The sequence below is a fragment of the Odocoileus virginianus genome, chromosome 23 (assembly GCF_023699985.2).
Source record: "Odocoileus virginianus isolate 20LAN1187 ecotype Illinois chromosome 23, Ovbor_1.2, whole genome shotgun sequence".
NCBI lineage: Eukaryota > Metazoa > Chordata > Mammalia > Artiodactyla > Cervidae > Odocoileus > Odocoileus virginianus.
Window position 1 is genome coordinate 38,408,628 of NC_069696.1, and position 25,245 is coordinate 38,433,872.

Consider the following 25,245-nt stretch of genomic DNA (forward strand, 5'->3'; position numbering starts at 1 on the left):
AGTTTTCTCAGAGCTACTGAGATACTGTCTCTGGGACTCCGAGCCCTAAACATTCCCACCAAATAAAACAAATCTCTACTTTCAGGTTGTGACTATATTTTTTAGTCGACAAAACAAAGCTTGGTCCCTAAAAAGGAGGGCTCAAATAACTTTCTGTTCTTGCGTGAGGACATTACGCTGGGTTGTTAACATTACACTGCGGCAAACTCTGGATGAAACTATCAGTTTACAGGAAACACAAGGAGACAGAAATGCGCCAAACAAGACCACTAGCCAATTCTGGGTGTACACAAGACCCTTCAAATAAATTCATCTCAAGGAAAAGAAAAGGAGGGAGAACAACAAAGAAATGGGACCTATAGAAGAAAGAAAGGCCAAGGGAGGGAGGGAACAAACTGAAGCAAATGCAAGTGCAGACTATGTGGCTCTAGATTCAAACACAGCAAACAGCTTTAGGACAGTCAAGGAGATCCACATACTGACTGGATATTAGAAGATATTACATAATCATGAGATGGAATTGGTCATGTTTGGAAAAACTGTGCTTCTTCTTTAGAGAGACATGTGCTGTGTGCTTAGGCACTCAGTCATGTCCGACTCTTAGAGACCTCATGGACTGTAGCCTGCCAGGCTCCTCTGTCCATAGGGATTCTCCAGGCAAGAATACTGGAGTGGGTGGCCATGCCCTCCTCCAGGGGATCTTCCTGACACAGGGATTGAACTCAGGTCTCCAGCATTGAAGGTGAACTCTACCATCTGAGCCACCAAGGAAGCCCTACAGAGACATAATGAAATACTTGCAAATGACATGCATGGCATCTGAGATTTGCTTCAAAATAACCCAGGAGAGGTTTGGAGAAGGAAGAGGATGGGGTGCCAGTAAAGAAAGGCTGGTTGTGAGTCTGCACAACTGTTTAGGCTGTTGGTAGATAGGGAGACATTATATAATTCCTCACATGTCTTTTCAAGATAAAAGAATTTTAAGATACTTCATTAGGTAGGCTGTGCAAGTGGAAATAAGGAAACTAGAAGGAAAGAACAGAATGCTATGCCCCAAACAGGGAAGGAAACCCTGTTATAATAGGAGCCACTCAAACACATGGTCAGGCCTCAATTTAAAAAAAAAAAAAACAAAAACCACATAGTTCTAGAACATGGATAGTAAACATCCCAGTGGAACAAAACACACAGTCCAAAAATGGACCTATGTATATATGGCAATAAGTGTAGGATTTTAAACCTATGGAGAAAAAGTCTTTTATGTCACTTTTCTCAGAATCTCCCGACAACTTACTAGCTCAAGACAACTGGATCCAACTTTACTCTAAATCAATTTGGCCCTAAGTGCTGGCTGCTTTCTTATCCCCTAGGCGAGTGTAGTCTGGCGGGAGAAGGAAACGAGGCTGGTACTGCTCAGTACCCAGGATGCGGGTCACCTGAGGCACATCCTATGTAAAAGGAAGGTTCTGACGTATCGTTCCTTCCATCAGTGCTGCGAGGTAGCTGAGCACAAATCCAGTCATTAGAAATAAAGTCTTCTGAGTCTTAACAGAAATGCAGCTGCCAACACAACATTGGTGGGAATGTGAAGCTAACAGCCCCATGGCTGCTATTCGAGAAGACTCTAAACTCCTTATTTGAAAGATCAGTGTTTCTTGAATGTGTGAGTGTGTTTCCACGAATCACACTAAGCGTTGGTGAGTGTTCCTCCCTGTGCATCCCGAGCTCGGGAGAGGATGACGCCCCAAACCCAAAACACATCTCTGGTGTGTGTGACGCTGGGCAGCTCAGGGGAGGGAGACAGACAAAAGACATGGGCTCTGATGAGGCCAGGGTGCGTGCGTGTGTGTGTGTGTGTGTGTGTGTGTGTGTGTAAGGAGCACGAGGGACCTCACCTGCTCCTCAGCACTGTAGGGCTCTCCCTCTGTCTCAAGGAGCTTGGTTAGATCCAGATTCTGGGGGAAATACAATGAGTGGCAGATTTTTTCTGCCCGCAGGTTTCTGATGGAGAATCGCATGAGGTGGATGGTCAGTGTTTGGGGCAGGTGGGTCAGCGTCAAGACCTGGAAAAAACACAGTCACCATGGAGATGAGTCCCAGGCACTTGAAACAGGTCAATTCCAAAAAGCACCAGGGCCAACAGGATGTTCTTCCTCCCCAAAAAGAAGGGAGTGGAACAGCACCCCTCCTCTGAATCTGCTGGGTCTCCCACAGAAGGCTTGAGCAGCCCAGGGCTTCACAGGGGTTTGTAGAGGACTACGGAGTCTGCTCCCTGAGCCCAGGCGAGGGTGGGCCTGAGTGTGGCTCTTGTGCCCTCCCCACCCCCACAGTGATGGGGCCCCAGGAGCATATCCACAGCTCCGGGCATCAGAAGCCCCAGGATCCTGGACCCAGCCTGGCGGATTCCCTCCCTCAGCATGCCCCCTCCCCAACACTCCGCGCCACCCCTCCACCCCACCCCCCCACGGTCCAGGGAAACCTCTGATCAGCAGCAAGTACCTGCTTCCAGCGAGTCTTCCTGCCACAGCTCCCACAGAAGCACTTGTCCACGCTGGACAGCTCCTGGGGCTGGAAGAAACAGTGGAGGGCGTCCTCCTGCCCCAGAGAGCAGAGAAAGCCAGGGTTACTCCACCTGGGGTCACCCCTCTCCCCACAGACGAGGGTTCTCCCCAGGTCCCCCTAACATCAGCCCGCATGGTGCACATGCCAGGATCTCAGAGAGAATCTCAGGAAGGACGAGGGGAGCGGGAGGAGAGAGTTATTTTTCCTGCAAATCAAAGAACTGAGTCAGACTCATGCTTAGGAAATGGAAATTCGTTTTTAAAAGCCAAGGGTGCATTACAGAAACAAGGGAGAGCCGGCAACATTGGGCTGCAGGGAATAGCAAACTCCCCAGGAGGAACCTCACCAGCGTTTTCAGGGGCTTCGAGTCCATGTCAAAGACAGACAGAGGGAGGGCCAGCATGCTGCTGTTTCTGCCCACCTCCGAGGCACATTCAAGACAGGCCAAGGACTCCTTCACGCGGATGGTGTAGAGGGCTTGCAGCCTCTCGACCTGCAAGGTGGGCGGTGGAGGGGTGGGCAGGAGGAAGAGGGGCAAAGAGAGCCCGAGTGAGCGGGTCGGCCACGTCCAGAGCTGGAGCCACCACACAGCTCCGGAAACAGCGGCTGCCCCTGCCCCTGCTCACTAAGGTGCAGAGAAGTCACAGTGGCCACATTGCACAACTGTGGTGAGCATTCTACACGTTTCCTCTTTCAGTCCTTTCTACACAGCAGCACCCTTTCTACACAGCACCCTCCCTTTCTGAGCTCTCCATTCTAGGACTTACCAAGTCCACATCTGTGATCTGGTCCTTGATCAGGTTCCAGACTGTGAGGTAGAGCTGGGCAGCGTCGTGCTGGACAAACACTGGCCAAAGAGAAAAGCAACTCCCAGGGTGAGGGCCCAGGACGCCAGTCATGCCCTCCTGCCCCAGCTGCCGGACTAAGTATTCATACCTGCTCACTCAACACCATCTCCTTTGTGATACTTAACACAATTCGTACTCAATGCTTGGGGGGTTTATTTTGTTTTGGCCTGTCTCTCCTCTCAATTGTCAGCTCCATGGAAGCAAAGACTCTGTCAGCCTAATTCCCTTACCAACTCAATAACCAGCACATAATCGGTGAGCATCACTAATTAGATCTTCCACCCAGGGATCGAACCCAGGGTCTCCTGTGTTTGCAGGCAGATTCTTTACCATCTGAGTCACCCAGAAAGCTCAGCTGAATGGTTAATCAATTCAAATTCCAAGCTGATAATCCCAAAACAGGGACTAACAGGCTAATAACAGGTTGAGTACATCATGAGAAATGCTGGACTGGAAGAAGCACAAGCTGGAATTAAGATTGCCGGGAGAAATATCAATAACCTCAGATATGCAGATGACACCATCCTTATGGCAGAAAGTGAAGAGGAACTAAAAAGCCTCTTGATGAAAGTGAAAGAAGAGAGTGAAAAAGTTGGCTTAAAGCTCAATATTCAGAAAACTAAGATCATGGCATCTGGTCCCATCACCTCATGGGAAATAGATGGGGAGACAGTGGAAACAGTGTCAGACTTTATTTTTTTGGGCTCCAAAATCACTGCAGATGGTGACTGCAGCCATGAAATTAAAAGACGCTTACTCCTTGGAAGGAAAGTTATGACCAACCTAGATAGCATATTAAAAAGCAGAGACATTACTTTGCCAACAAAGGTCCGTCTGGTCAAGGCTATGGTTTTTCCAGTGGTCATGTATGGATGTGAGAGTTGGACTGCGAAGAAAGCTGAACGCCTAAAAATTGATGCTTTTGAACTATGATGTTGGAGAAGACTCTTGAGAGTCCCTTGACAGCAAGGAGATCCAACCAATCCATCCTGAAGGAGGTAAGTCCTGGGTGTTCATTGGAAGGACTGTTGCTGAAGCAGAAACTCCAATACTTTGACCACCTCATGTGAAGAGTTGACTCATTGGAAAAGATCCTGATGCTGGGAGGGATTGGGGGCAGGAGGAGAAGGGGACAACAGAGGATGAGATGGCTGGATGGCATCACTGACTCGATGGGCATGAGTTTGAGTAAACTCTGGGCGTTTGTGATGGACAGGGAGGCCTGGCATGCTGTGATTCATGGGGTCGCAAAGAGTCAGACACGACTGAGCAACTGAACTGAACTGAACTGAACAGGTTGAACTGATGCTGTCTCCAGGGAATTACTTTCAGCAGGCTGCCTGTCCCAGAGCCAACACAGGACATGAAGAGGGTCAAGTCACTTTGCCAGGCAGAGACATCCTGCCTCATCTGTGCATTCCAGAATCAGGAGTCCCAATTCAGCTGAGAAATACAGGGGCCCTGCCCAATCTATAATTTCCTTCACTCCTGCTACATGCAGGTACTGCACAAGCCAGAGAAAGTTCCTGTCCCCAGGAAACCTACATTCTAGCAGAAGGTGAGTATCCATGTACTCACATCTATGGACTCACAATTTAGAGAAGACTTCCCCAGGTGTACAAACTGTTAGGAAAACTAGAGAAACATGAGCTACACCTGGGGCAGCAGAGAGAGGCTCTCCCTAAACCCACTCCTCCACAAAAGCAACAAAATCAAGAGTTTACAAAAATCTTAGGAATTCAGGAAAAACTGCAGAGCAGGGATTGCGGCTTCCTCAGTTTGGCGGGTTCCCACGCCCTCTTCACTGCTCTGCAGAAGCCTTGAAAACCAGAAGCCTTGCAGTTGCCACAAGGCGACAGGCTGGGGCTGGACTGGGCACCTAGGAAAGCCCTGGCCATGAGCATTCCCAGGATCTGACCTGTTTGCAGCAGCTCCAGGGAAAAGCCCATTTAAAGGAGGTTGCTGTTATTTAACTTGACTCAGAGCTGAAAGCCTGTAGTATTCCTAGGGCATCTGTGGAAAATGCTCAGCGACAATAAACAATGCAGTTACCTAAGGCAACTATGTCAGCTGAGGCAAGAAAAGCCTGGCCAGAAACTCAAAGGAAAGATCTTAAAGGGAATAACATGTTCACTGCACACTTTCCAAGTGAAAGTGAAGTCACTTGGTTGGGTCCGACTCTTTGTGACCCTGTGGACTGTAGCCTACCAGGCTCCTCCGTCCATGGGATTTTCCAGGCAAGAGTACTGGAGTGGACTGCCGTTTCCTTCTCCAGGGGATCTTCCCAACCCAGGGATTGAACCCAGGTTTCCTACACTGCAGACAGACACTTTACCATCTGAGCCACCAGGGAAGCCCTCACACTTTCAAAGGCTCTGACATATTCCTGGTGATCTGGAAAGTCTTTTTCACGCCCAGGACCTGAAAGGACCCCAGTCTCTTCCATCTGACTTATTTTAAGGTTCCGTGCAAGCGTGAAATGAAGGCTCAAAGCATCATAAACTGCCTGGGTTTTGAAGATGCACCCAGTCAACACACAGGGCCCCTTGGCAAAGACTAGGAGACTTGCTAGTGCAAAGCATTTAAAGAAATTTCTAGTCAGTCACTACCTGACACTTAGCTAACCACACAAAAACTCCCACAGTCGCATACTACAGGGAATATAAACATTACAGAATTAGTCTTGGAAAGTCACTAAACGAACAGCCACAGTAAAAACAATGGCAAGAACAGACCCCACTGTGGGGGTTTCTGATGTTCAGTGTTGTCACATTATCTAAAATGGCAAGTTTCTAACAAAAAATTACAAGACACACAAGGAAACAGAAAGATATGGTGCACACACAGGAAAAAAAAGCAATCACTAGAAACTCACTGAGACGCCCCAGATATTATCGTACTAGACAAAGACTTCAGATTAGTACTTTAGTTCAAAGAACTAAAGCATCCAAAAACTCCAAATAACTCAAGAATGAAAACAATGTCTCACCAAACAAAAAGTATCAATAGAGAGAAAAAATATATAAAAGATCAAATTGAAATTCCTGACTAGAAGAGTACAAGGACAGAGACGTGCTCACCAGAAGTAGTCAAGAGCAGATCTGAGTTGGCAAAGGAATCATCAAACCTGAAAATAGGTCAATTGAGGTTATACAGCCTGAGGAATGAGAGGAAAAATGAATGAGGAAAAATGAACAAAGCATCCACTAGGTTCACTGATAAATTCAACCAAACATTTATGGGAGGAATTCTTCCAATTCCCCCAAATCTCTTCATAATATAGAAGCAGAGGGAATACTTCCCAACTCATTCTATGAGATCACCTTCACCCTAATACCAAGCCAGACAAAAACATTCCAATAAAAGAAAACTACAGATCAATAACTCACATGAACACAGATTAAAAGAAAATATTAGCAAATAGAATATCCAAAAAATGTAAAAAGAATTATACATCACAACCAAGACCTATCCCAGGCATGCAAGACTAGTTCAACTGGAAATCAATTAATGAACCTATGATATCAACAGGCTCTAAAGAATATTCACATGAGTACATTAATAGATACAGAAAATCATCTGCCAAAATCCAAAACCCATTCATGATAAAAACTCTCAGCCAACTAAGAACTGACAGAACCTTCCTAAGATTGATACGGAACATCTTCAAAAACCCTAGAGCTAACATCACATTTAATTGTGAGAAACTAGCAGTGTTTCTTCCAAGATCAGGAAAATAAACAAGGAAGTTCCCTCTCACCACTCCTTTTCAACGTTGTATTGGAAGCCCTAGCTAATTAGATAAGAAAAGGAAATAAAGGGTATACTGACTGGAAAGGAAGATTTAAGAATGTCCTTCTTTGCAGATGACATGATCGTTCACATAAAAAATGCAAAATAACCAAAAACTCCTGGAATTAATAAGTGATTATGGTTAGACTGAAGGCTACAAGGAAAATATACAGAGTCAATCACTTTCTTATTTATCAGCAATGAACAAGTGAGATTTTAAATTTAAAGCACAATATAATTTATATTAGAGCACATGAAATGAAATACTTAGATATAAATCTCACCAAATATGTACAAGATCGATAGGAGAAAAGCTACAAACACTGATGAATAAAATCAAAAGACCTACCTAATGGAGAGATATTCCATGTTCATGGATACCAAGACTAAAAATTATCAACATGCCAGTTCTTTCTCTTGACCTGATCTCTAGACTCAATGTAACTCCCATCAAGATGCCAGAAAGTTATTTCATGAATATTGATAAACTTATTCCAAAGTTTACCTGGAGAGGCAGAAGACTCAGAATAGCCAACACAGTACTGAAGGAAAAAATTAAATAAAATCAGAAGACTAATATCAAACTACAGAGCCTCAGTTATCAAGACAAAGTGGTATTACCAAAGAATAGAAAAATAGATCAATGGGACAGAATAGAGAGCCCAAAAATACATCAAAATAAACAATGTGAAAAGATTGAAAGATCTTGGGAAAGACTGAAGAGAGGAGGTAAAGGGGAAGACAGAGGATGAGATGGTTGGATGGCATCACCGACTCATGGACATGAGTTTAAGCAAGCTCCAAGGGTTGGTGATGGACAGGGAAACCTGGCATGCTGCAGCCCATGGGGTCGCAAAGAGTCAGATGTGACTGAACGACTGAACTGACTGAAACAACTGTCAACTGCTCTTTCACAATGGAGACCAGTGTTTTCACCAAATGTTGCTAAAATACCTGAACATCCACATGAAAAAAACCAATCTGGACACAGACCTTATATCCTAAAAAAGAAAACAGACCTAAATGTAAGATGCAAAACTGTAAATAAAACTCCTAAAGATAATATAAGACTAAGTCCACATGACCTTGGGTTTGGTGATTATTTTTTTAGATATGACAGCAAGGTATAATCAAGAAAAGAAAGAACTGATAAGCTGGACTTCATTAAAATTAAAAACTTCTGCTCTGTCAGGAGCATGAGAAAACAAACTACAGATTGACAGAAAATATTCACAAGAGAGATATTTTAAAAAGATACAAAATATACAAAAAATATTCAAACTCAACACTAAGAAAACAACCTAACTGGAAGGGCTGATGCTGATGCTGAAGCTCCAATAATTTGGCCACCTGATGCAAAGAGCTGACTCATTGGAAAAAGACCCTGATGCTGAGAAAGATTGAGAGCAGGAGGAGAAGGGGGCCACAGAGGATGAGATGGTTGGATGGCATCACCAACTCAATGGACATGAGTTTGAGCAAACTCTGGGAGATACTGAAGGATAGGGAAGCCTGGTATGCTGCACTCCATGGCGTCTCAAAAGAATCAGATACGACTGAGTGACTGAATAACAACAAAAAAGGAACCTGAGCAGTCTCCAGTGTGAAGTGGAAAGAGGAAAGAAATATGTGAGTGAGATTAAGAGGCACAAACTTCCAGTTGCAAAATAAGTGAAGCACAGGTACTAAATGTGCAGTGTGGGGAACAGAGTTAATAGTTATGTAATATCTTTGCATGGTAACCCATGGTAATTAGACCTATGGTGTTCATTTTGAAATGTATAGAAATATCGAATCACTGTTGCATAACAAAAAAAATGAGAATATTGAGAAACAAATGAAAATAAAAACATAACATACCAAAATTCATGGGATGCAGTGAAAGCAAAGCTGGAGGAAAAATTCAGACTACAAATGCTTACGTTAAAAAAACAAGAAAGATCTCAAATCAACAACCTAACTTACAAGGCATGGAAACAACCTACACTTTGACGGAGTCCCAGAAGAAGAAAAGGGAAAGGGTAGAAAACTTACCTCAAGAAACAGTGGCTAGGACGTCCCAAATCTGGGGAGACATTCAGACATTGAAGTTCATGAAGCTTGTTGGTCCCCAAACATATTCCTCTCAACTAGCTGTTCTCTAAGACACATCATAATACTGTCAAAAGTCAAAGACAGGAATTCCTGGTGATGCAGTGGATAGGACTCGGGTTCAATCGCTGGTCTGGAAAGATCCCACAAGTCACAGAGCAACTAAGCTCATGGGCTACAACACTGAGCCTGTGCAATAGAGCCAGGGGGCTGCAACCGCTGAGACCACGTTCCCTAGAGCCAGAGGTCCGCAACGAGAGCCAGAGGTCCGCAAGGAGAGCCAGAGGTCCGCAAGGAGAGCCAGAGGTCCGCAAGGAGAGCCGGTGCTCCCCAACGAGAGCCAGAGGTCCGCAACGAGAGCCACAGGTCCACAAGGAGAGCCAGAGGTCCGCAAGGAGAGCCAGAGGTCCGCAAGGAGAGCCAGAGGTCCGCAACGAGAGCCAGTGCTCCGCAACGAGAGCCAGAGGTCCGCAATGAGAGCCAGAGATCCACAACCAGAGCCGAAGAGAAGCCACCACAATAAGCCCATGCGCTGCAAGGAAAAGTAGCCCCCACTCCCCCGACTGGGGAAACGGCCCACGCAAAGCAATGAAGACCCAGAGCAACCAAAAATAATTTTTTTTTAAATCAAAGAGATCTTAAAAGCCATATGAAAAAAGAAGCTTATGGCCCACAAGGGAACCCGCTTCATAAGGGTATCAGTACATTCTCAGCCCAAACCTTACAGACCACGAGAAAGTAGGAAGGTATACACAAAGGGACGGAAGGAGAAACTGCTGATGAACAGAACTTTATGCAGGAACGCCGTCCTTCAGAAATGAAGGAGAGACACAGGCTTTCCCAGACACAGAAACTCTGAGAGATCACCACCACCAGGCCTGCCTCACAAGGATGACTGAGAGGCGTTTGCCAGGCTGAAGTGAGAGGACGCTCACTGGGATAAGGAAAGAGACTGGACCAACTCAGCAAGACGAGAGGAGCACCTTCAACAACTGGTGCTGAAACAACTGGATACCACGTGCGAAAGAATGAGGCTGGACCTCATTCCATGCACAAAATTTAACTCTAAATGAAACACGGGTATAGATCTAAGAGCTAGATGTATGAAACCTAGAAGAAAACAAAGGAGAATGGTGAGCAGTTATTAATGGGTAGAGGATTTCTTCGGGGGGATGATAAAAACTTGCTAAATTTAGACTGTATGATAATTCCACAGCTCTGTGAAATCCTGAAAACCTCTGAATTGTATACTTTTAAATGACTGAATTTATAGTATGTGATGTATATTTTATTTGAGTCTGTTTAAAAAAAAAAAAACTAAGCTATTTAAGAGTTTCCTTTTGTAGAATATGGTTTCTCCTTACGAATCCTTTATTCTGTTTCTTTACGATGCTTTACCTGCAGCTGAACCAGCTTTGAGAAGACTCTTAGGCTGACTTACTCCATTGAGAGGCAGGAAAAGAGTGAGTATGAGAAAGTAACTCACTCATGAATAATGAAAGGAATGCTGTCCCTGCGAGATGAGGGCGTCTAAGGTATTTCAGATCCACACATGGGCATCCAACACAAGGAGGCTTTCCTTCCTGCGCACTCAAGGGCCACAAGGCCCCTCCTTTCCTCCACTCTCCTCTCTTCTGCTCCCTCCCCCTCACCCCTCCGAGAGCTCCCCTTCCCCTCAGAGCACCAGGCCAGGAGCCAGAGCAGGAGGCCCGTCTTACATGGAATGTTGTACTTCTGCAGACAGTAGGCCAGCTCCTTGGGCTGCACCGCCTTCTGCCGGCCGTCCTGCATCTTCTCCAGCAGCAACAGCAGCTGGAAGGGGACACTCCTCCTCCGCTCCTCAGCTCCACCTGGCACCGTTATCCTGCCGGGTGAGAAGAGCCACGAACCTCCCTGTCCCCACTGTTCCCAACGCCAGGGCCACACTAGAGTCACCTGGGAGAACTTTCAAAAATCTCCATGTCCGGGCCACTCTGCAGATGGACCACATCAGGATTTCTGGGGGTGGGGCCCAGTTATAAAAATTTTTATTTCCCAGATGACTAAGGTGTATAGACAAGGCTGAGGGCAGCCATGTCAGCAAATCAGCTATAGAGCGTCCCTTCAAGACGGGGCACCCTCTCCCGACCCTGCATGAGAATCACACCAAGATGAAGGGCAAGGGCAGTAGGTCCTGGGTCCACAAGCACACGCCCAGCCTGAAGTCCTTCAAAGGGAAACAGCAAGTAAGGTCTAGTCCTGGGAAGGACACAGGAAGGAACGTCAGTGTATTCTGGCAATGATTTGTTTAATTACAGGCAACCTCCCGTGTCCATGAAACAGGAAAAGGAGGAAGATCAAGGCAGAAAAGAATGAGCGATAAGGTATGTTATGTGAACATGCACACATTGGCATGGTGTTCCACTCAGTCACTGCTGGCTGAGCCTCAACACTCCTTGGCAGAACCCACTGAGAAGAAGGGTTTTCACACTGTGTGTACTGTGTGTGCTATTTGAGAAAAATCAACAGACTCATGGACCCACCCACTGATACTATCTCAACTTCCTTTTAACCTCATCAGTGGTTCTCAGTCTGGCTGCATTTTAGAATCATCTGGGGAGTTTTCTGGAAAGTGCGAAAGCTTGGGCCCCACCCTAGACACCCATCCAGACCCCAAGTGAAACTAAATATCTGGGATGGGATCGGCATTTCACATTTTTTTAAACTTCCAAGATGATTACAATGTATAGTCCAGATTGTACAAAACAAGATCTCTTCTCTGGTAGCTTTTGAAAGAAGACTTCTCAAAGTCCGAATAACTGTGAATAACTGAATAAATGAAATCAAAAAACAATACCACATTTATCTGCCTTAAAAATGGTCTTACCTCTTCAGTATCTTGGCAAATCCCACGTTTCTAACAAGCACCTGGATCAGGGAGTTAAGACAGCATGTCTGTCCAATGTTGTGTAAACCGACTGGGCCTGCAAGGAGCAGACGGAAGATACTGAGAGAAAGGCCCTCCATGGAACTCAACAAACACCAAACATTCTTCTCGGCCCTCATGAGGACGTGAAATCCTACGATTTCAGGGGCACAAAGAATTCACTAAGGAGCTTGCAGACAAATTGGAAACGAGAAACACCAACCTCTGAAAAGTGAGACAGCAGCCGAAGTCTCCACTGTCCAGGAAGGAGACATGCCACAACAAGGGGCAGCCCTCGCTGACAAACTGGTAACAGTGCGGGAGTAAAAGCAGAGGAAGAGAAAACTACAGACAGCACCTGGGGGCGCTCGGAGCCCCACCCGGCAGCTGCCCCAGAGCTGGTCAGGGTGGGCATCCACGGGGTCAGGGGCGAGAGCACCCTCCCAGACCATCTATTCCAGACCCTGGTGCAAACGCCCTACCCAGGCCCTCCCACACGGTGGGAGGGAATCAAGAGAAGGCTTGGGGGACCCACCTCATCTAAACTCACCTCAAGAGGCTACAAGCTACAGGGAGCTTACATGGATGTGGGAAAATCAAGAGAGCCTTTCTCTGACCCACTAACCACCAACCTCTCCTTTCCCACCCACCCTGTGCTCAGCAGACCCTACAATGTGTCATTTAAGAGGAAGGGAGTCCACTTTCTCAAGAGTTCCTGGGGAAAGGGCTCTGGTGTACATGCTAGGGTAACAAGAACCAGGAATCTGGGCCAGCAGGGCCACAGATGTCCGCTCCCCACTCAGTAGAAGGCCCCTGGTGCACAGGATTAAAGCAGTCCCCATTTTTCCCAACAAGCCTATGTGCTCAGGAGCTCAATAGTCCCCACTTCACAGCTGCAGAAGTGGAGGCACAAGAGAGCAGGCCTCATGGACTGCACGGCTCCATGGCTTCAGGGTCCAGTGGACAAGCAAAGCGTTTCTATGCAGACAAAAGAGCAGAAGCGGGGCCTCGGCTGGCGGGCTTGGGTTTCCTCTGCCTTGTCCTTCTCAACGGGCTCTGCCGAGAAACGCGGAGACAGCCAGGACCGGCGGGGGTCCCGGCACGTACCCATCAGCGGTCGCTCCAAGGTCCCCGGGCCAATGGCAGCTGCAGGCGTCTTCAGGACAGCTTGACCTCACTTCCCAGAAGAGCTCTCATGAGCTGGCCTTGGGGGGCCCTCTGTGAAGAGGAGGAACATCTATGTGACCAGTTTTGACTTCCAAGGGCCAGTCTTAGAGGTTCAGTGTCTGGGGAGACCAGCCACAACGCTCTAGGGTGAGAAATGACGACTCAGTGAGCACTGTCCCCGTGGTCCCTCGTCCCCACTGTCTCCTCATCAGGACCCAGGGCCACAACCTCTCCCCCCTACCGCCAGGCTCTCTATTCAGGCAAACGGCTCCACATTCACCAAGGGTCCAGGCCACACACCTGAGTCTCCCTGCTGCTCACTCCCAGGCCCAGACCATCCCGGGGGCCATCAGCGCCACTGCCTGAAGGCTGTCCTCACGCTGGGGCCGAGGAAGCCTGTCCTGGCTCCTCGGCGGGGAAACCAGGGTGCTGCTGACGCCCCACGGGTGCTGTGCACAGGACCATCCCAATACCTGGCTCATTGTACCCTGATGTGGGAACAGCTATGTTGCCTGTGGTGGGAGGTGGCGACACCCAGACTCTGGCAGGACAAAGCCCTTCCCCAGGCCGACGGGTGTTGGTGGTCGACAGCCCCCCACTGAGGCCCCTGAGGAATTCACCCCAGTGAAGACAGCTGGCCCAGTCCCTCTCCAGGGGTTGGACAATGAGGCGCATGAGGGCCTTACCACCTGTCTGAAGGTGTGATAGCTCTGAAGGGTCACCCAGTCCCAAGCTCCCCCCAGGATCAGCTGAGGCCTCTGCTGCAGAGCCTGGCAGTTTGAGGCCCCACTTTGCCCACCCTGCTGTGCTCGCTTCTCCCTGCCCCCTGCCCTGGTGTCTTCCCAAGGGTGCTCCCCAGCACACCTCTCCTACGATCATCTCAGCTGGGACAACACCATCAATGGAGGAGCAAGTCAATAGCAGGTCCTCAGTCTATTGAGGTTTCTTAGACAACACACACACACAGAGCATACACTCTTCTCAACAGGCTCCACCAAGAAATGCCGACACTCAGCCAGCACTGACTGGCAAATGTCCTTGGGAACCCAAACACCACGCCCATGTGTGCACAGCCACATAATAAACTTTATCACACATTCTTTTCTGCCCTGGGCTTTTTCCTTTTCCCCTTCCATGGTCACAGGTCATTGACAGAGGCCTGTAATTTTGTTGCTATATCAGCACACAAGAAAATTTGTAAAGCGCTTAAAATGACTTGGGAAAATTCTTGTTGTAACATGAGATAGAAAAAGCAGTACATTATCAACCATTTCACAATGATTCCTAATAAAGCAACTAACACTGTGGAATATTCTGGTTGTTTTCAATTATTTACCATTACTTAAAAAAAAAAACACTACAGTGAATATCTTCAGGTATAAAACCTTTCTCTACGTATCTGATTTTTCCTCAGGCAAACCAAAGGTCAGAGATGCAACAAAACCACAGCATTAAAAGAGGCCATGTGAACCAGAACCCACTTCCTCCAGACAGCAAAGACTTCAGCTACCTGTGCGTCCTCCCCCGGTATGCTTGGAATCTCAGGAGGAGTCTCGGAACAAGGTCGCAAGCACCGTACCCTGTCCGTACCTGCCCAGAGTGCACACGGGTGTCTGCAGGGCACTGCCCAACACAGCGATCCATGCACAAAGGTTCCCTTGTGTCTACAAGCAGGCTTGGCATGGAAGTGTGATCCACACCCAGGCCTCCCACTGCCTCCTGCCCTTTCATCTCACTGAGTTCTGCTGAAAGGGCTTCAGCTTTGCCGGCAGCTCAGGGTTCAGGCCTGCCTGGAGTCTAAGCTGAGACCACAACCCATACTGTTTGCTCAAGCATTCCCCTTGTTGTTATTTAGTTGCTCAGTCGTGTCCAACTCTTTGCGACCCCATGGACTGCAGCACACCAGACTTCCCTGTTGTTTATCTTCCAGAGCTTACGAAAACTCATGACCATTATTTCCCTATCCCGGTGCAAATAAGTCTGTGGCTTTCTAACTTACCTGACCATCAGATACAACCAGTCGCTAAATCAATATTTGGGAGAGATTCTTAGAAATATAATTACAAGGTCACAGTGTACAAAGTTAAGGGTTTGGTTTTAAACATTTATTTGGCTGTGCTGGATCTTAGCTATAGCATGAGGGATCTCTTAGTTGCAGTGGACAGGATCTGGTTCCCTGACCAGGATTGAACCCAGGCCCCTTCATGGGGAACACAGAGTCTTAACCACTGGACCACCAGGGAACGCCCCCTAAGGTTCTTAATAAACATAGCTAAACACCTTGCACCCATCTGCACTTTAGCCACTGGCTGAGAGGCCCATCAGGACTCAGTGTTTGGAAACTATAAGCAAGATGAAAAGACAGCCCTCAGATTGGGAGAAAATAATAGCAAACGAAGCAACAGACAAAGGATTAATCTCAAAAATATACAAGCAACTCCTCCAGCTCAACTCCAGAAAAATAAATGACCCAATCAAAAAATGGGCCAAAGAACTAAACAGACATTTCTCCAAGGAAGACATACAGATGGCAAAAAAACACATGAAAAGATGCTCAACATCACTCATTATCAGAGAAATGCAAATCAAAACCACAATGAGGTACCATTACATGCCAGTCAGTATGGCTGCTATCCAAAAGTCTACAAGCAATAAATGCTGGAGAGGGTGTGGAGAAAAGGGAACCCTCTTACACTGTTGGTGGGAATGCAAATTAGTACAGCCACTATGGAAAACAGTGTGGAGATTTCTTAAAAAGCTGGAAATAGAACTGCCATATGACCCAGCAATTCCACTTCTGGGCATACACACCAAGGAAACCAGATCTGAAAGAGACACGTGCACCCCAATGTTCATCGCAGCACTGTTTATAATAGCCAGGACATGGAAGCAACCTAGATGCCCATCAGCAGACGAATGGATGAGGAAGCTGTGGTACATATACACCATGGAATATTACTCAGCCATTAAAAAGAATTCATTTGAATCAGTTCTAATGAGATGGATGAAACTGGAGCCCATTATACAGAGCGAAGTAAGCCAGAAAGATAAAAACCATTACAGTATACTAACACATATATATATGGAATTTAGGAAGATGGTAACAATAACCCTATATGCAAAACAGAAAAAGAGACTCAGATGTATAGAACAGACTTGTGGACTCTGGGAGAAGGCGAGGGTGGGAATGTTTAAAGAGAACAGCATCGAAACATGTATATTATCTAGGGTGAAACAGATCACCAGCCCAGGTTGGGTGCATGAGACAAGTGCTCGGGCCTGGTGCACTGGGAAGACCCAGAGGGATCGGGTGGAGAGGTAGGTGGGAGGGGGGACCGAAGTGACCTAAATTCCCTGATCTTCACAAGGGCAAGTTTTGTGGGGAAAGTGGGTCTGGATCTGAGTTTATTATGTAGGAAAGGGTATGGTTTAAAATAAAGGACACCTTGGGGCAAGGCAGGTGATGTTCAAAGAAGCCCAAGGGTTGGGGGAGGAGCATGTGGGAAGAGTGTGCAAAGGACTCTAAGCAAATCTGCATAGGTGAATCCAAGTCAGGACTGGAAAAAATGTAGAGTTCCAGAAATTGAAGTTTTATAAAAAGTTAAGTGGTCACTAGTGGTCACGGAACTGCAAACCTTGACCATAATGAGATACCATTTTACACTGCTTAACTGGCATTGGTTAAGAATTCTGGGGACTCCCCTGGTGATCCAGTGGTTAAGAATATACCTTCCAATGCAGGGGACTGGGTTCAATCCCTGGTCAGGGAAGATCCCCCACGCCACAGGACACTAAGCCCATATGACACAACTACTGAGCCTGTGCTCTAGAGCCAGCACTCCACAACTAGAGAAAGCCTGTGTACCACAACAAGGGCTCAGTGCAGTCAAAAAAAAAAAAAAATTCTGATTGAACCAAGTGTTGGAAAGAATGTAGATAAATAGGATCTCTTATACACCACTGGGGGGTGTGTAAAATGGTACAATCACTTGGGAAAACAATTTGGCATCCTCTAGTTTCCCTTAACTTGAACCCAAAAATTCTAAAGAGAAATTCTTACATGCGTCCCTGGAGACATAAACAAGAATGCTGACATCAGTCCTGTTTGTACAGCAAGAACCTGGAAAGAATCCAAGCACTTGGCCCAAAGGTCAGAAGAATAAGTACATGGGCTGTAATAAATTTACACAGTGAAATAATACTCCTTAGTTGCACCTGAGTGAACATGTCCTGAAAGGGTGAATCTTAGAAACAGTGCTGAGTCAAAAGACAATTCTTAGAAGATAATATATAATATTTCTTTTGTAATTCAAACTCAAGGAAAATGAGATATTACATTGTTCAGGCATCAGTGGGCACAAGAGGTAAAGCTTCTTAAATGGATAACTGTGATCAAAAAGGCCATTACCTCCAACAGGGAAGCAGAGGGGAGAGACAAGCAGAAAGCAGGTACTTGACAGTAACGTTCCAGCTAGGGGAGAGGGGTTCATAAATGTCTATTTATTATTCACTAGCTAATGAATTAATTGGATCTTGGAGTCAAGGCCAGTAGTCTGAGGAGACAAGACACAGGCCTGAAGACATAGGGCTGACGCGGGCATGAAGGAGTCATTCACACTGCCCAGCCCAGCGGGGAACGCAGAGCTGACCGACTGCTGACAAATCTGAATCACAGATCACTCCCAGGATTTTCCCCAAAGATACTCAGTTTAATTAATTTAATTAAGAAGAACCCTAACCTTAAAGGCAGGTTCCCTCAGAGCTCTGTCTCCAGCGAGAAAAGCACAAGCCGAGTCATGTGGGTGTGTCAGCCCTGTCCCCTAGAGGGACGCAGGGGAATGACCGGCTAGACAGAGGCTGAAGACAGACTGCAGAGCAGAGTACCAAGTAGGCAGACCGGAGCACACGCTGAAGAACAGATGGTAAAAGACAAAATACCAAACCCCAGATCTGACAGAAAGACCAGTCGTTCCCATCTACAGCCAGAGCTGTGGACGAAAGTGGCACTGTACCCAGACGCACGCTAAACACTGCATGAAGACTTTCATTTTTCAGATAGAGCAGGAAGTACCAGAGCATGGCTTCACTTTATTATTATTCAGCCAAGATCCATCCACTCCTTGGCCTCAGCCTTTGAGAGGCCAACCACCAGACGCCCACCTCAGTGTCCCTTCTGGTGTCCCTGCACTGGCACATGAGTGAATGGTCGTTGTGGTCACCACCCAGGTGACCAGTGTAACAAAAAAGGAGGGTCACCTGGGTTAACTGTTAATATCTGAAGATCCAGTTGCAAACGATCCACACAACTTAGGGTAGAGAATCTCATATACTTTCTATGCTGAGACACTAAAGCATAATTTTCACTGCAAAAGAAAGATGCTGCAACAGTAAATGGTTTGGACCACTAATTATATGCATAAAATTATTTTAAAATATTAAAAAAGGAATGGAAATTGAAAATACATGTAGTAAAGAGTGAATAAGTTTGCTAAATATCTTACACAGGATATTATATCTTTTTTGGCTTCCAACTTTATGAAAATTTTTATTAGAATATAGCTGATTTACAAAGCTATGTTAGGCAATTTTATTCAATTTTAAAGTAATTTAGAGTAACAGTTAGATTGTAACAATTCTACACTTTGCAAAATTGTTTGATATGTCAGACTTCTCATATTAAACAAAATAATCTTTAAGAATTGTATTTAAATTTTAATTATATAATTCCAATTAAGTCACGAGTATTTCAAGGAAAAAAAAACTGCATTTGCAAGTTATTTTTTTTTGCAAATACTTTAAATCTTGTGTAGATGAATTTAAACCAGAACATCAGTTTTACCAGTTATCATCAGGAGGAAAAATTCCAAAAATACCTATAAAAAATCAAGAATAAATCACTATTCAATCCAGGTGTAAGAAACAATATAAAAAAAATCTGAAAAGAAACCAAACACCCAAAACACAGTTTGTTCACACCTGTCAAACTTCAAACATCACAGACTATACACATGAATCAAGCACACCGCTCCTTTTAAGATCTGGTCTACTTGTGGAGGTTAAAAATTCTTGTCTAAATGATGACTTTAGAAGGTCACTCAATTCAATGGTTGGAAACCAAACGCTTGACTTTTGACAGTTACCTAAACTATGAATCCTAAGGACAACCTGCTCTGGAAAATACATTTCTAAAAACAAATTTTCTGAATTACATTCTGCTGTACACATCGAATAAACAGTGATCATTTTAAATGTGCTACTTCTATATCATATACACCAAACATCTGAACAGGCAGAAACAACCAGAGCCTATTTTAAACAGCATGATGGGTTAATGGTGAGTCCAGTCAGATTCTCTCCTAAAAAGTTTGAAGAATATTTATAGACTGAAAAATCAGTTTTTAAATGTCAATGTCATACAGTTGTCATCAACACTGGAACAAACAAGATGAAGGCTATGAATGGTTTGGCGGTCACAGACAGTCAGGGCTGGCTGGATGAGTACACAACCTGTGTAGCTGCAAAGACACACTCAGAAGTGCCTGGTTTGGTTTAACACTCCCCTGTTGCAGTCTTGAAATTCTTCACAATTGTTTAATAAGGAGCCCCATATTCTTACTTTACTAGGGGACCCACAAATTATATAGCATGTCTGGCATACAGTGTTTTGTTCACACCCTTCAGTATGTGTCCAGGAGGTAACTATAGCACAGAAGAATGTAACAAGAAACCCTGGTCACAGAAAGACAGCGAGGCAGTTTTGCTGTCCTTCATCAGAGATTTTGGAATGGTTTTGTCACAAACTTAATGTGAGATGTTCAAACACTATGGAATAGCAGACACTATGTGATTAAAAGGCTACTCAAACAATAACACACACACACACACACACACACACACACACACACACACACACGCCCTAACACTGTAGTTTGCAGAACTTAGCACCTGCAGTTTGTTCACTGGAAACTACTGAAGAAGTAACCACACTAAAAGCCTTATTGAGAATCCAAACGCTTCTCAGGGAACACCAGTTGTAAGATCCTCCCATTCTTCAACCCCAGCGATGTGCTGAAATTGGAGTGCATTTCAGCACAGGCGAGAGGCATACGGCCTCACCTCTAACCAAATATTGAGTTTAACACTCAGCTCTTTAGTGTTCTGCCAAAAGGTGTAAAAGTTTTTCTGAATATGTAGTAATTTCCAGTGTGTTTTCTCAATTAATGGATATTGAGAGTATAATTGTGATCTGAAGGGGAGGTTTTCTTTCGTTTTGCTAAAATATTGGCCACCACTTGTCTAACATCTTGTCACTAGAAAGGCAGATCTCTGGACCAGTGGCATCAGCATCACCTGAAGTCTGTTAAAGAGGCAGGACTGGAATCTGCGTTTCGACAAGATTCCCGGGTGAATGTGCCTCCAGGCACATTAAGACTGAGAAGCTATTCTCAACAAGCACTGACCAAGTTCAGGCTGCAGGGGGCTGACCACTGGCACAGAGGTGTGCGTGCAGACCAGCTACCTTCAAGTCATTTCATGAAGACGGTTTTCAGTTCAGTTCCAGTATTGCTCTCCCTAAAGGGGCATGATTTCTCAGCTGTTTTATTTCCATTTAAGGCATCAGCAGTGAGGATCTCATGATGTCACCTGTGCAGACACAGACGAGGTGCAGAGCAGCAGCTCCTCATCCACACACAGCCATGGAGAGTGGACAACCACAGTCAGCTTGGGCACACACTCGGCAACGTGCACCACAAACTCAAAAACGACTTCAGAGGACAGCGGTCATTTCTGCAGCCCAGTACCCCACCTTTTGGTAGCAGACTCACTTTTTCTTTACGAAAACTCTTTCGACTTTCAGACTATGAAGACTAGGTGGAGCCCACACCCACTGCCTGGCTCAGAAGCCTGGCCTCGCAGGGCTCATGGTGGCTGTTTCAGCAATGGTCACGAGACCCAATGAGGACTGAAAATAATCAGCCTTTAGACTTCTTAGATGAGATTTTAGGCCAGAAGATTGAAAATAAGACCACCTTTTCCACTACAGGAAGAAAAACCCCCAGCCAAGGAAAAGAGCCAATGACAGGTAACAGAACCAAGAGATGGAGGAGACAGAGTCCTGAGACCACCAGCTGAGGCCCTGGACCAACCCAGCCTCCAGATGCCTGCCCCCCAGAGGTCTCCACTCAGAGTCCCCTCTGCTATGTTTAAAATTAGCCTGAAATGGGTTCCTGACACTTTTAGCTGAAAGACTACTGATTAATATGACTCTGCTCCGGGACTCTGGCTTCAAGAAATAGAGATACATACAAAGATCTACGTGAAGACTGTTCACCAAAATTCATTTTTACAGCCTATTTTCTTTCTGTATTTTACAAATTACATAGTATGAACACAATTTTATAAAACATAACTACACACACTGAGAAAAAATGACTGGGACAAAATATATCAAAAATGTCATTAAAGGGTAATTCCAATTGGTTACAAATCATTTTTGTCTTTCCCTGGATTATTTCTCTTAATTTCTTAATTTCCTATAATTAATATGATTTTAAATAAGCAATAAATCATTTAAAGCATAAATATATTAAAAGATTTAATATCTTTTAAGGGAACCTTTGTTAGCAATAGTGTTTCTATTCCGAGATCCAAAAAATTAGTGAATTAGGAATGAGAAGTTTTACAATTTTTTCTCAATCCTTTTATAAAAGGTAAAGGGAGGAGAACATAAGAAGCTCAGAAACAGCTCAATATAAGTGGCATGATTAACAGGCTCATGTTAAATGGCTCAAATAACAGTCTCTTTTCTTTGTAAATATTTTCAGTAGTCATAAACAGTTGTTCCTCTTATGAGGCTCAGCCTAGAAAAGTTAAACTGACAGAGAAATGATGGCAGTTGACAATTCCATGAGCAAAACCTAGGACTTTGAGACCACATCGAAGGAAATCTGATAAAACAGTAGGAACGGATCAGCCTGTTTTCCAGAGACATTACTCTGCAGTCTGCCAGACTTTGAAAATAAGACAGCAAAACCCAGTGGAGGTATCATCTGGAGAGGTGAGAGGCCAGATCCCTAAGGGCAACAGAGAAAGGCAAGAAACTTCAGAGCTAGTCACAGAGGAGACAGGTAGGTGGGGCAAAAAAGAGAGGAAAGTGAAACTTAAAGATCTGAGAAGGATGGGGAAAGTGAGCCAAGCAGGTGGCGACGGGGGAAAGGAGAATGGATATATTTCGAGGAATATTTATATTTTAAGGATGCTGAATTTTCAAACTCAATACATGACTGAAAAATGGGCTCCAACACAAGATTCTTAGGGCAGCGAGACTATTCTGTCTGATACATGATAGATACATGTCATTACACATTTGTCAAAATTCACAGAATGCACAAAACAATGAACCCTAATGTAAAGCACAGCCTTTGGATGATAATGACCTATGTTTATAAATTGTAACAAACTGTTTACAGTGGAGGAGGCTGGAGGGGCAGGAGGTATATAGGAACACTGTGTACTCAGTTTCACTGTGAACTTAAATTGCTCTGAAAAATAGTCTCTTATTTAACAAAATTTTAGGTTCCAAAGAACAAAACTAACTTAACCCACTCTTCCTAAAATTTTTACTCTTATAAATGGGAGATGTGAAGCACAGAAACAGCTGGCTTAGACTGCCACCACTGTAGCCACAGAAACAACCGGAGACTTCAGCGAAACAGCGTAAGACACGATGCAGGAAACCCGGGCTGGCCCCAGGCTCTAACTGGGCTCTTCACTCACTACTAGACTCTCTGCAAGGAAAACCAACTCCATCTTTAAATGCCCAAAGAGGAACAAAACCTACATGCCTGGAATGTGATACAAGCCTCACAGTCCAAATCCAACCCATCATGGCAACAGATTCAGATCTCATATTTCATGTCTGTGTGTGCTTCTCCAGTAACGGTAATGCACTGGGCACATAAACTGAAACACACCAGATGAAACCTCTTTGCAAGCTCATCACCATATTTAATATAAAGGCATCCATACTGTGCAATGAATTTTTATTGGTTAAAAAAATAAATAATAAGTTTTTTTTTCCCCCCCAGTTCCTTGATAGAGATCCAAAAAACCAGGATGGAGCTGTGTACCTGTTAGCTGATGGCCTGTCTGGTTCCTATGAGCACAGCAGACCTCCTAAATGTCCAGGCTGAAGCCCCCACCTCACCCTCACAGTGTAACACCAAATGGAAAGTATGTGTCAGTCATGTCTGACTCTTTTGTGACACCATGGACTGTAGCCCACCAGGTTCCTAGGTCCATGGAATTCTCCAGGTGAGAATACTGGAGTGAGTTGCCATTTCCTTCTCCAGGGGATCTTCCCAACCCAGGGATCAAACCCAGGTCTCCCGTATGGCAGGCAGATTCTTCACCATCTGAGCCACCAAAAAGAAATGTTTTAAATATTTGCCCCTATTTCAATGATTTCAAAGTATAGCTACCTCAATGCCGTAAAAAGCATGAAAGTAAAGGCTGTGCTTTAATTTTCAAAACACTTTAAGTCCAGATTTTCAGGGGCCATAGAATAGAGTGTTAGGTTTAAAGGTCTAAATTCAGACTAAAATATTCTGATTTGCACAATTTAACAAAATCTTTCAAATTTCTCAGTTTGTATGCCCACTGACCCAGCAATTCTACTTATAGGAACTCTCCACAAATATGCTCATATATTCGCACAATTGTGACTGTGAACAATACTGTTGTATCATCCATACCAGTAAAAACAGTAAAGAACCTAAATGTCCACGGAGTGTTTAAATAGAAAGACGTACCTCATATTTTCCACCAGTTTTTAAAACGAGGTGGACCTACCGTATCTCTTGCCATGGAAAGATGTCCATAATATACGTTAGGTGGGGGGGGGGAGCAGATTTACAGAGCAATTTTGAAGAGGTGTACATATAAAAATTTCTGGCATAGTACCCAATAAAATGATAGCGAGTTGAGGATTAAAGAAACCTTATTTCTATCTCACAGATTTGTCTGCATTTTTTGCAATTTTTTTACAAACTTCGACAGTTTTGCAATTTCTTCTTTAAAGTCATGCAAAAAGTCTAAATCAGTACATCAGCGTGGGAAAACTGCATCGATCCAATACACCTATTAACGAATACAGACCATTATTATAATCCGCGGAGCCCAAATAAATCCCTTAAGTAGCCACGAGGCAACGGGCAGAGCCTCGCCTTATCTTCCCTGGAGACAAAGTCTGCAGTAAGTAAGTACCACCAAACTTGCCCTAAGAGCCGCGATGCGTCAGACCCGCGCTGCCAAGTCGAATACTGGGGAAGCGCAACCAGTGTCCGGCCCTCCAGGAGGCTGCGGGGCTGGCGCGGCGGGCAAGGCCCGGTCCGTCCACCTCGGTCCCCTCGTCCGTCGCCGCGCCCCTGTCCTCGCCTCGGTCCCCGAGCCTCCCTACTCACCTCGGTTCCCTACGTCTGGCCCTCTGGTGCCCGCGCACCGGGCGCCCTAGCGCCAGCACCTCTGTCCCCGCCCACACCCCCGTCCCCGCCCCGTCCCCGCCCCCGCCCTGCCGCAGGGCTTTCGTTTCCTGCGAACTGAAAGCGAAACTCAGCGGAGGAGGCGCAGTTGAGCGCCTCGTGGTAGCCTCCGCCGCAGGTTAAATGTGGAGCGCCGTTTGCAGAACAAGGCTTAAGCTGGTTCCTAGAATAAGCTCTTGTTTGGACATTTTAAGATCTCCTTAATCATTCGGAGGTGCTTTACAATCGTTTGACATTTCTTAATACACGTGGCAGCATTTTTTTTCTTTCTTGAAGCGATGATGTAATACTTTTTTTGTTTGTTTTTTGGTTTTTTTTGTTGTTGTTGTTTGTAATTTCT

At 45.3% G+C, this 25,245-nt stretch overlaps 1 protein-coding gene across 1 annotated transcript in view; it reads right to left on the bottom strand.

Annotated features, from left to right (window-relative positions):
• Window positions 1-24,900, bottom strand: part of USP18 (ubiquitin specific peptidase 18) — a 31,758-nt gene extending 6,858 nt beyond the window's left edge. Inside the window, exons 1-8 of the mRNA XM_020904057.2 lie at window positions 24,828-24,900; window positions 13,306-13,416; window positions 12,160-12,256; window positions 11,012-11,157; window positions 3,330-3,409; window positions 2,909-3,055; window positions 2,500-2,595; window positions 1,896-2,063 (exon numbers count right to left, since the gene is read on the bottom strand). Coding sequence (XP_020759716.2) covers window positions 1,896-2,063; window positions 2,500-2,595; window positions 2,909-3,055; window positions 3,330-3,409; window positions 11,012-11,157; window positions 12,160-12,256; window positions 13,306-13,309 — 738 coding nt within the window. The 5' untranslated portion in view covers window positions 13,310-13,416; window positions 24,828-24,900. The remainder of the gene's footprint in view (window positions 1-1,895; window positions 2,064-2,499; window positions 2,596-2,908; window positions 3,056-3,329; window positions 3,410-11,011; window positions 11,158-12,159; window positions 12,257-13,305; window positions 13,417-24,827) is intronic.
• Between the last annotated feature and the right edge of the window lie 345 nt (window positions 24,901-25,245).